Raw genomic sequence first — 12,201 nt, 5'->3', positions numbered from 1 at the left:
TTGTGTTTTTAATTTTAATGAAACTCTATTGGGGTATATATTTCATTTTGAAAACCTGAAACATTTGGTTTATATCTTTTATAAACAAAACACGAACATCACTGACCTCCAGCTGCCTAAACACTGTTTCTGGTAACTCTTGCTCATATGTCTTCAGCAATTCAATAGTTTGCTTTAATGGGTCAAACATCTCATCAGTGCTGGTCTGCCGTTCTTTCAAAGACATAAGGTGTCCCATAATCTCAACCAATCCTTTGAAATCTCCTTTTTCAACTTTCTTGAGCAAGCCACTCTCACTATTTCTTATACAAACTTCAAGGTCAGCCAAGCTAGGCAAAACAAAGGAAAAAACCCCAAAAAAATAGATTGTGATGATCCATTTTTCTTCTGCTTCTCATAAGTCATATTTATTTCCTCAACTTAATATCATGGGATTCTACCATAATCCAAAAATATAGTGTTCCTATGAGAACATTGGAAAACAGAGAACACATAAAACAAAGAAACAACTGCCATTTATTTATATTGAAAATTTGTATAGGGTTCATAGAAACCACCCATATTACTTACTAATAAGTAAAATGCAACAGGGATATTAACCCATCTTTGCAAGAAGCACTAAAGACTCTTCTTTAAAATGTTGAGACAACAGAGAGATAATACAGTGAGTAGGTACTGAGTGCAGAGCCAGGAATAAGTCCTTAGCATCACCAGTTGTGGGCCCCAAATAAATAGATAGATAGATAGATAGATAGATAAATTAAATACTAAGAAACCCTACTTGGAAGTGGTAGATACTAAAAACATAAAACGGGGGAATGAAGGGAATAACATGAACCTTATACAATGCACACAAGGCTCTCTTGCTTTGAATTTATGAGCAGATACAGATTCAGAACTTCTGAGGAATACTTGTGCTAGTACCCAAGCAAATCATACTTAAAGGACACATTAAAAAGAGGCAGTTAAAGGACTGAAGCAATAGCACAGCGGGGAGGGCATTTGCCAACCTGGGTTCGAATCCCATCATCCCATATGGTCTCCTGAGCACCGCCAGGAGTAATTCCTGAGTGCAGAGCCAGGAGTAACCCCTGAGCATCGCTAGCTGTGACCCCAAAAGCAGATAAAAACAAATAAGAGGCAGTTAAGAAGAACCTGAACACCACAAAAAGGGCAGATATATAAGAGAATAAAACTTAAAATGGTCGCAGAATCAAAGATAAACTTCACAAGCACTCAAAGTTTATGAAAATGGCAATAATACTCTTCATTACAATAATCTCAATCAATGTCAATAGTCTGAATTTATCAATAAAAAAGCAGAATGCTGAGATGGAATGGAAAACTGGACCCAACCTTCTGTTGCTTATAATTGATAGACTTGAATGATTATTAATTTATGAATTTTTAAATTCTAGTCAAAATTTGTCATGAAAACAAAATCCCAGGCACTGATAGATTTACTCGTGAATTCTTCCAAACCTTCTAAGAATATCTACTTTCTATTTTCAGTCTTTTCCAGAAAGTCAAAGAAACAGAAATTCTTCTGAACAGTTTCTGTAAGCTCAGTATTACCTTGATACCAAAAGCAGATAGAGATAACTTTTTTTTGTTTGTTTGCTTCTGGGTTGTACTTGGCAGTGCTGAGGGTTTGTTCTTGTCTCTGCAACCAGGAATCTCTCCTGGTGGTTCTGGGAAACCATTTGAGATGCCAGGGATTAAACCTAAGCCAGCCTCATGCAAGGCAAGTGCCACTATTGTTCCAGTACCAGAGATACCATTTTTAAATTTATAGACAAATACCTCTATAGATGTAATGATCCTCAGCAAAATTTTTTGAACTGAATAAAACAGCACATTATAAGGGTTTCATACCATGATCAAGTTGGATTTATGCCAAAGATGCAATAATGGTTCAACATATGCAAGTTATTGTGTTACACAAGATTTATACAAATAAATATTAAATTATATTAACATATCCATAGTTCAGAGAGAGCATTTGATAATATCCAATATCCAGATAAAAAACTAAAAAAAACCTTGAATATAGAAAGTGTTTTATATACTAAATATAATGTATCACAAACCCACAACTCTCAATGGCCAAAAATTGAAAACTTTACTCTAGGATTAGTTACAATAAAAAGATGTACAGTCTCATCATTATTCACTATAGTATTGGAGCTCTTTGCCACAGCAATTAAGTAAGAAAGAGATAGTAAAAGGATTCAAATTAGAGAAAAAATAAGTCAAATGATTGCTATTCACAGATGACATGATACATATAGAACCCCCTGAAGATTTCATCAATAAACTTTGAGAAATAATAAACCTATTACAATAAAGTGACAGTAATTTTTTCTGTTAAAAATCAATAACAGAAAGCCATTAGATTTCTTTATTTCTCTTTTTCTTTCTTTGCCTAAAGGATGCTAACTAAAGTACCATCCCTAGAAATTGGATGAATTTTACTTCCTTGGGATTTTTTTTCCTATTGAGTCATTGAATTAATTACAAAGTTACAAAGATATTTATTATTTACATTGTTTCAACACCTGTTCCTTCACTGGTGCCCACATCTCTTCACCAATGTCCTCATTTTCCTCCCACCTCTCAGCCTGCCTCTGTGGCAGGAACATTTCCCCTCTCCCATTGTTTTAGAGTTCCCTTTCCTAACTTATCACCTTCTGTCCTGCCACAGTGACAAGCTTCCTACTGAAGAAGATCAGTTCTCCTCCTCTTCATTTCTGTTGCCACTGGGCACTGGGTATTCCCTTATAAGGTTTCTTTATATCACACATATGAGAGATCATTCTGAGTCTTTTCCTTTCCTTACAGCTGATTTGACTCAACATTATACTTTCCAGACCCATCCAGCTTTCAGAAAATCACATGACTTTTATCTTTTTTTAAGGATGCATAGTATTCTATTGTATTTATGCACCAAAGTTTCCTTATCCAGTCATCTAATCATGGATATTTTGTTTGTGTCCATATATAGATCATTGTATTCAGTTCTGTAATAAATATAAGAGCTCAGATGTCTTTTCTGATTTGTACTTAAGGTCCCTTGGGTTATAGTCTCAGGAGGAACTCCTGAGTAATATGAGAGCTCACTTCCTAATTTTTGAGGAGAATGAAAGAAACAAGAGATAGAAAAATGTTATGTAACTTTCATCATCACACAGCTTCAAAACATACATAGCCTAAGTTATGAAAAGAAGAATAATAAGGGTTATGAAATGTTTTAGATGGGAGTAAAATAATGTAAGAATGGAGAAGAATTTGTTCAGGTGCATAACAGTTTTGAAACATAGCCAGTAGGAACAGCAAAGCAGCGCCTGCTAGGAGCAAAAGACTATGACTAGGCAGGAAGATTTTTCTTGGGGGCCAGCAGGCTGGGGCCATCTTCAACCAGACTCTGGAGTGGATGCTGAACAGCTCTCATGCCTGGTCAGAGAGCAGCAAGTGTGGTTATCTGAGCATCAAGGAGTGTGGGCTAGGAGTGAAAGATGTAACTTGGAGGTAAGACTTTTCTTCAGGTTGACATTTTCGATGTAACTTGAATATTCTTACATCTTCCCTTAAATAGATAATCCAAAGGAGCAATAAACATGAAGTTGAGCAAGGAAAGGCTCTCCAGTAAGTGGTGCTGAGAAAACTGGGCGCTACATGAAAAAAAAAAACATAAATTCAGACCTCTATGTAACATCATGCACAAAAGTCAGATCCAAATAGAATAAAGATCAGGCCTGAATTCATAAGGAGCATGGAGAAAAATGTAGCAGGTAGAATCCTCCATAACATTGAAGCCAAAGGCATCTTAAAAGATAAAATACCACTATCACTGATCAAACAAGTGGAAGCAAAGACAAACAAATGAGACTAAATTAAACTAAGAAGCTTTTGCACCTCTAAGAAATGATAAACTAAGATACAAAGAAAGCCCACAGAATGGAAAAATATTTAACCCTATATCCACCTGATAAGGGGTTAACATCAAAGATGTATAAGGAGGGGCTGGAGCGTAGCACAGTGGGGAAGGCGTTTGCCTTGCATGCGGCCAACCTGGGTTTGATTCCCAGCATCCAATATGGTCCCCTGAGCACCGCCAGTAGTAATTCCTGAGTGCATGAGCCAGGAGTAACCCCTGTGCATCACTGGGTGTGACCCAAAAAGCAAAAAACAAAAAACAAACAAGCAAACAAAAAGATACATAAAGCACAGATTAAACTTTACAAGAAAAAATTCCAACCCCATCTGAAAATGGGAAGAAAAAATTTACAGAAACTTCCTCAAAGAAGAAATTCAAATGACCAAAAATTACATTTAAAATGCTCTACATCACTCATCATGAGAGTTATGCAAATTAAAACAATGAGATATCATCTCACATCACAGAGACTGGCATACATCAAAAAGAACAGAGCAACCAGTGCTGGCCTGGATGCAGAAAGAAGGGAACTCTCATTCATTCTTAGCGAGAATGCTGCCTGATCCAGTGTTTTTGGAAAACAATTTTCAAAAAAAACTAGAAATTGAGCTGTTCCCATTTGACCCAACAATACCACTTCTGGGAATATACTCTGGGGACCCAAAAATGCACAGAAGAAATGACATCTGCACTTCTATGTTCATTGCAGCAGTATTCACAACAGCCAGAATCTGGAAAGAATCTGAGTGCCCTAGAACAGATATATGGATAAAGAAATTATGGTGCATCTATACAATGGAATACTATGCAGCCACAATAAAAATTAACCCATGAAACTTACTTATAAAAGGATAGACAGGGAAAGTATTGTGCTAAATTAAATGAGTCAGGAGAGAATCTATGTTTGTCTCTCTCCTTCTGACTCATTTGTAGGATGTTAAAAAACATACTATGAGCCTAATATCCAAGGAGGAAACAAGGGCCAGAAGGATTGGTCCATGGTTAGAAGCTTGGTGTGTGTGTGTGTGTGTGTGTGTGTGTGTGTGTGTATGGGGAGGTGTAGAAGGAAGTTAGAATAGAGAGAGAACGGACTACTATGACAATAGTTGCTGGAAATGATCAGTCTATACAAGAAGTGAAGTGAACGCTGAAAGGAGATAAAGAGCTATATGCAATCACCTTTCAGTAGCTGTATTACAAAACATAACGCTGAAAAGAGAGAGAGAGAGAGAGAGAGAGAGAGAGAGAGAGAGAGAGAGAGAGAAAAGTGCCAGATATCAAGACAAAGGTGCAAAGGTGGGGAGGTGGGGGGATGGCATGAGGGTGGTGTGTAATATACACTGGTGAAGGGAGGGGTGTTGGAACATTGTATGACGGAAACCCAATCATCAACAACTTTGAAACTATTTCATGATGATTCAATTAAAAAATTAATTACAAATAAAGCAAATTAAACATAGCCATAAATATAACTTTAGCTATATGATAAGAGGAATATATTATTTTAATAATTTTAAATTTTATTTAGGTTCTATCATAATTTTTTTCTAGAGAAAGGGGGTTGAAGTAATAAAAATAACAGGTATAGACAAGTTTTAAAGATTTTTTTTATAAAGGACACACAGAAGTGGTAATCTAGTTGGAAAGACTTGTGGGACTTAAAAAAAAGAAGACAGCAGATATCACACACTTTTGTGCCATTTAAGGTTTATGAAGGAAAACTAACAATGTAGGACTGGACAGAGTACAGTTGTCTTCCATGTAGCAGACTATGAGTTGATTTATGCTAACAAATATGATATTGAACATGGCAAGTGTGGGACACAAACAAAATAAAAAAAGAAAAGAGAGAGGAAGGAAGGAAATAAAGAAGGAAAGAAGAAAGAAAGAAAGAAAGAAAGAAAGAAAGAAAGAAAGAAAGAAAGAAAGAAAGAAAGAGGAGGGAAGGATGGCAGGAGGGAGGGAAGATAGGAAGGAAGGGAGGAAGAAAAGAAAGAAAGAAAGAAAGAAAGAAAGAAAGAAAGAAAGAAAGAAGAAAGAGGGAAGGAAGGAAGGAAGGAAGGAAGGAAGGAAGGAAGGAAGGAAGGAAGAAGGAAGGAAGGAAGAGAAAGGGAAAGAAAGAAAGATAGGAAGGAAAGAAAGAAAGAAAGGAAGGAAGGAAGGAAGGAAGGAAGGAAGGAAGGAAAGAAGGAAGGAAGGAAGGAAGGAAGGAAGGAAGGAAGGAAAAGAAAGAGAAAGTAAGAAAGAAAGAAAGAAAGAAAGAAAGGAAGGAAGGAAGGAAGGAAGGAAGGAAGGAAGGGAAAAAGAGAGGGAGGGCAGGAGGGCAGGAGGGAGGGAAGATAGGAAGGAAGGGAGAAGGAAAGAAAGAAGGAAAAAGAAAGAAGGGAAGAAAGAAAGAAAGAAAGAAAGAAAGAAAGAAAGAAGAGAGAGGGAGGGAGGGAGGGAGGGAGGGAGGGAGATATGGAGGGAGGGAGGGAGGAAGGAAGGAAGGAAGGAAGGAAGGAAGGAAGGAAGGAAGGAGAGAGGGAGGGAAGGAGTGAGGGAGGAAGGAAGGAAGGAAGGAAGGAAGGAGAGAAGGAAGGAAAGAGGGAGGTAAGGAGGAAGGAAGGGAGGAAGGAAGGAAAGAAGGAAGGAAGGAGAGAGGGAAGGAAAGAGGGAGGAAAGAAGGAAGGAAGGAAGGAAGGAAGGAAGGAAGGAAGGAAGGAAGGAGAGAGGAAGGGAAGGAGTGAGGGAGGAAGGAAGGAAAGAAGGAAGGAAGGAGTGAGGGAGGAAGGAAGAAAGGAAGGAGAGAGGGAGGGAAGGAGTGAGGGAGGAAGGAAGGAAAGAAGTAAGGAAGAAGAGAGGGAAGGAAGAAGGGAGGGAAGGAGGAAGGAAGGGGGGAGGGAGGGAGGAAGGAAGGAAGGAAGGAAGAAGAGAGGGAGGAAGGAAGGGAGGAAGGAGGAAAGGAAGGAAGAGAGGGAGGAAGGGAGTAAGGAGGAAAGGAAGGAAGAAGAGAGGGAGGAGAAAGGGAGGAAGGAGGAAAGGAAGGGAGGGAGGGAGGGAGGGAGGGAGGGAGTGAGGGAGAGAGGAATGGAGAGAGGAAGGGAGAGAGGGAGGGAGAGCGGAAGGGAGGAAGGGAGGAAGGAAGGAAGGAAGGAAGGAGGGAGGTAAGGAGGAAGGAAGGGAGGAATGAAGGAAGGAAAGAAGGAAGGAAGGAAGGAAGGAAGGAAGGAAGGAAGGAGAGAGGAAGGGAAGGAGTGAGGGAGGAAGGAAGGAAGGAACGAAGGAAGGAGAGAGGGAAGAAAGAAGGAAGAAGAGAGGGAGGAAGGAAGGGAGGAAGGAGAAAAGGAAGGAAGAAGAAAGGGAGAAAGGGAGGAAGGAGGAAGGGAGGGAGGGAGGGAGGGAGGGAGAGAGGGAGGGAGGAAAGAAGGAAGGAAGGAAGGAATGAAGGAAGGAAGGAAGGGAGGGAGGAAGGAAGGGAGTGAGGGAGGGAGAGAGGGAAGGAGGGAGGGAGGGAGGGAGGAAGGGAGAGAGGAAGGGAGGGAGGAAGGGAGGAAGGAAGGAAGGAAGGAAGGAAGGGAGGGAGGGAGGAAGGAAGGAAGGATAGAGGGAGGGAAGAAGTGAGGGAGGAAGAAAGGAAGGAAGGAAGGAAGGAAGGAAGGAAGGAAAGAAGGAAGGAAGGAAGGAAAGAATGAGAGAAGGAAGGAAAGAGGGAGGTAAGGAGGAAGGAAGGGAGGAAGGAAGGAAAGAAGGTAGGAAGGAGAGAGGGAAGGAAAGAGGGAGGTAAGAAGGAAGGAAGGAAGGAAAGGAGAGAGGAAGGGAAGGAGTGAGGGAGGAAGGAAGAAAGGAAGGAGAGAGGGAGGGAAGGAGTGAGGGAGGAAGGAAGGAAAGAATTAAGGAAGGAGAGAGGGAAGGAAGAAGGGAGGGAAGGAGGAAGGAAGGGAGGGAGGGAGGAAGGAAGGAAGGAAGGAAGGAAGGAAGGAAGGAGGGAAGGAAGGAAGGAAGGAAGGAAAAAAGGAAGGAAGGAAAAAAGGAAGGAAGGAAGAAGAGAGGGAGGAAGGGAGGAAGGAGGAAAGAAAGGAAGAAGAGAGGGAGGAAGGAAGGGAGGAAGGAGGAAAGGAAGGAAGGGAGGGAGGGAAGGAGAGAGGGAGGGAGGGAGGGAGGGAGGGAGGGAGGAAGGGAGAGAGGAAGTGAGAGAGGAAGTGAGAGAGGAAGGGAGAGAGGGAGGGAGAGCGGAAGGGAGGAAGGGAGGAAGGGAGGAAGGAAGGAAGGAAGGAAGGAAGGAAGGAAGGAAAGAGGGAGGTAAGGAGGAAGGAAGGAAGGAAGGAAGAAGGAAGGAAGGAAGGAAGGAAGGAAGGAAGGGAGGGAGGGAGGAAGGAAGGAGAGAGGGAAGGAATAAGGAAGAAGAGAGGGAGGAAGGAAAGGAGGAAGGAGAAAAGGAAGGAAGAAGAAAGGGAGGAAGGAGGGGAGGAAGGAGGAAAGGGAGGGAGGGAGGGAGGGAGGAAAGAAGGAAAGAAGGAAGGAAGGAAGGAAGAAGAGAGCGAGGAAGGAAGGGAGTGAGGGAGGGAGAGAGGGAAGGAGGGAGGGAGGAAGGGAGGGAGGGAGGGAGGGAGGAAGGGAAAGAGGAAGGGAGAGAGGAAGGGAGGGAGGGAGGAAGGAAGGAAGGAAGGAAGGAAGGAAGGAAGGAAGGAGGGAGGGAAGGAAGGAAGGAGGGAAGGAAGGAAGGAGGGAAGGAAGGAGGGAAGGAAGGGAGAGAGAGAGGGAGAGAGGGAGGGAGGGAAAAGTCATGACATGTAGCTGACAGGGAATCAAATGCAAGTCGTTTCATAGACTTGTTGGTAAAATTGTAAATAGTTATTTCTGGTTGGTTTTAAGTGTTTTGTGATATTAGAAGAAAAGTTACAAGTATAAACAAGACACCTGAGCGTCTGGGGAAAATGAAAATGAAATTTGGGAGAGTTGAAAAGTATCTAGAAAATCTGTGGTGACTTAAATTAAAATTAAATTTTTATGGTGATAGATCGAATATGAGATTGGTCAGAAGAATGACATGCTTTTCTTTTGCCAAAGTTGAGCTTTCAGGCACGGCTTCAGAGAAGCAAGTTTAAACATAGTCAGGGTTCTACGTGGTGGAACTGGTAATAGGCAGCAACAGGACCAACACAGGAAGTATCTTGACCAATGGAGAGTGTCTTCACTGATGAATCTGAAGAATTTTCTATGCCAGAATTTCCAATTAAATGAGGTGAAATAACGTCAGAGGTGGTTCAGAGAATAGAATACTTAACCCTGAGATTTGGAAGGAATAATACATCTTTGCTGATACCACAATCAAGCTATAAAGGTAAAGGACATTGAACAAAGAAGTGAATAAAAATGATGCAGATATTATGGCGACTATAGTTGGGTTACTGATGATGCTTCACAACAGAAGCATGTGAAAGAGTCATTGAGCCAGATAAGATCTTCAATGAGAGGGAAGAGTGGCTTAGCCATTGTGACTTGGCTTCAGCAAAGACAAGTAGATATTGTTATTTTGGGATAGTTGTTTCTACAGTGAAGCTTTGGAATTTCAGGAAGACTGGTTACGGGAAGCAACAGTGACCAACACAGGAAGTATCTTGACCAATGGAGAGTATCTTGATTGATGGATCTGAAGAATTTTCTATGTCAGAGTTGCCAATTAAATGAGGTGAAACAATGGCAAAGTGGGTTCAGAGAATAGATACTTCACCACTTTGAAGTGGTGAAATGGTCTAGAAATAGCACTATAAAATGAAAGGATGTATAGTAGTATATAAGATATAAATCATTCTTTAATTGGCAGGGCTTCAGGGAAAGAAATATCTTCAAGAGAGAGGTTTCAGTTAGAACATAAAGAAATTAACAGAGGGAGCAATGGGCATTTGATGATTAAAAAAAAGGTCTGAAAATTGAATAGAGGCTTTGTGGGGGTAAAACAGTTGACTACATTAAGGCATTAAGAATTGAGTCAGGGAACTGAAGATGTGGAGCGAGTTGCATAGTACATGCCCAACATGTGTAGGGCTGCGAGTTCAATCCCTAATACTCAATGTTTGCTTTCCTGTCCCCACTCTGCTCCCATCCCCAGCTCTACTCCTGACTTAGAAAAGGGCTGAAAGTGAATAAGAGTTTAGATGATGCCATGGACTGAATATTTATGTTTTGCAAAAATTTATGTATTGAAGTCCCTAAATCTATTGGGGTTATTTTTGAAAGTGGCACTTGGGAATTAACTAAGGCTATGATGACATGCCATTTATGATGGAATTAATGGTCTTATAAGATCTCTCTCACACATGCACGCACGCACACACACATACACACTCGTATGCAGGTACACATAGAAAAGGTCATTTGAGGAAACAATGAAAAGGTGGTATCCTTTTCAAGCCAGGAAAATAGTTCCTACCAGTAAACAACTTGGCTAACATCTTGATCTTTGGCTTCCAAGACTGTGAAAGTCTAATGTCTATGTAAGCAGCATGTGCTAAAAGAGATGGTAAAAAGAGTTAGATTTTTGACAGTTTATGAAGTATATAAGATGCACAGTAAAGTGTAATTAGTTCTAAAGTACTAAGGGATGGTGAAAATTCATAGACAGGCTACAGCAGACACTCCATAATAAATAGTTTTGAATTGTTCTTTGTATTCATTTAATCCTTGAAAATGAATGCTATTATATTCTCCTCAAGTTTCACAAAGTTATCAACTTATGGAATCATTAACGGATAAAGTTGAAGTACCATAGAAGAATGCAGTCCTACTGACATTGTGGAATATGAGTTCAGGACAAGAACTCGGGTACTTTTACTGCTTTACCATTTGTTGGTCTGTTACCCCAACGGTTAGATCTGATATATTCTTTTATTACAAACTACATCTTTCTGATACTCTGACACCTGGTGCTGAACTGACCCTTCCAGGACTAGACAGATTGGAGCATTCTAAGCACATGCGAATCAGCTACTCAAGAACTCTCCTGCTCACCACCTCCTTTATTAAGTTTTACTACTCTGAACATAGTTCTCCTGCCATAAATATGCCAAGGTTAAGTACCAAACAACTAATGACAGCCCCTATTAATCCATGTCTACCTTGTCTTTCTCAGTCCTTCCTGCAGAAACCACAACAAAAACTCGTATTTATGTTTTCCTGACAGTTGGTATTTCCCCAGTTGGACTAAAGTGCCATGATGTATCTTCTCCAATTGAACACTGTAACTACAACACATATTTATCTACTGTCTCTATTGGCCCTGGCAGAACTAAATAATAATAAAGCTTGTATTTTGAAGCATCCTCTGCATTGTTCTTGGATCAGCAGATAAAGCACTGGAGGGGAAGCGCAGGGAGCCATCCCTGCTACTCGCTCAGGTACCCCCATTCAGGGGCGTCTCTAGCATAAGTAGGTCTCCCACCACACCTCCCCTGCTCACCTCTCTGAATGTGGAAAACTGATTCCTTTCCCTTAAATAGGAAGGTCTATACTAAACATCTCCCCAGGCTTCTCAGGGAGTTTCTAATGAGGCTATTTAACATTCTTGTAAAGTCTCTTTGGACTTTACTTGTAGATAGACACATCTTTGATTTGGTTTGTTCTTTCAAGATCACTGAGCAATGCAAGTGCAGCATTGAGAAATATTGATACCGCACCAGAAAGGGAGGGAGATAAGAGGTAAGGCACTTTCCTTAGGTATAACTACAGCTACAATCATTGACTCTAACATCTATGTATCAAGTATGGTCCCTTGAGCACTTCAAGGCCTAGGGAGCCAGAAATAACCTCTGAGTACCTCTGTGTTTGACCAAAAACCTAAAAGAAAGGGGTATGAGAGGAGAGAAGGAAAGGAGAGCACAGAAGGAGAAGAGAGAACAGCGTGAAACTCATGGGGGAGGCTATTTTGCCTCCCCTATTACATCAACTAATACACTGAAATGTGATCACTGAATAGCAGAATTCTCAGGAGGGGTTGGTGGATCTATTAGGACAAGCTGAGGTGAGGTGGTTATGTGTTTGGTGACCAACTTGATTATTTATCCAGAGTCCTGGATAAACAGTGTGTGTCAGAAGGAAACTGACACATCTCAAACACATCTGTTGATCAGCTGGAATGACACAGAGTATGGGGGTTTTGTCACTTCTACAGCCCAAAAAGACAACCTAAGACAAGGAGTAGCACAGAAATAAAATCTCAGAGGCCCCTTAGACATTCCTCCCGCCCCCGCCCTGCTTCTCAGGCTTAATGAATTTTCACACAGTAG

The 12,201-nt window shown here is 40.9% G+C and overlaps 1 protein-coding gene across 1 annotated transcript in view; it reads right to left on the bottom strand.

The window, feature by feature from the left end:
* DNAH9 (dynein axonemal heavy chain 9) overlaps positions 1-12,201 on the bottom strand; it is a 577,218-nt gene that overhangs the window by 417,615 nt on the left and 147,402 nt on the right. Inside the window, exon 18 of the mRNA XM_056117744.1 lies at positions 107-329. Coding sequence (XP_055973719.1) covers positions 107-329 — 223 coding nt within the window. The remainder of the gene's footprint in view (positions 1-106; positions 330-12,201) is intronic.

The sequence above is a fragment of the Sorex fumeus genome, unplaced genomic scaffold, assembly GCF_029834395.1.
Source record: "Sorex fumeus unplaced genomic scaffold, SorFum_2.1 ptg000036l, whole genome shotgun sequence".
In the NCBI taxonomy this organism is placed as follows: Eukaryota; Metazoa; Chordata; class Mammalia; order Eulipotyphla; family Soricidae; genus Sorex; species Sorex fumeus.
The sequence above is the reverse complement of the archived record's forward strand: the minus strand, read 5'-3'. Positions and strand labels throughout refer to the sequence as shown.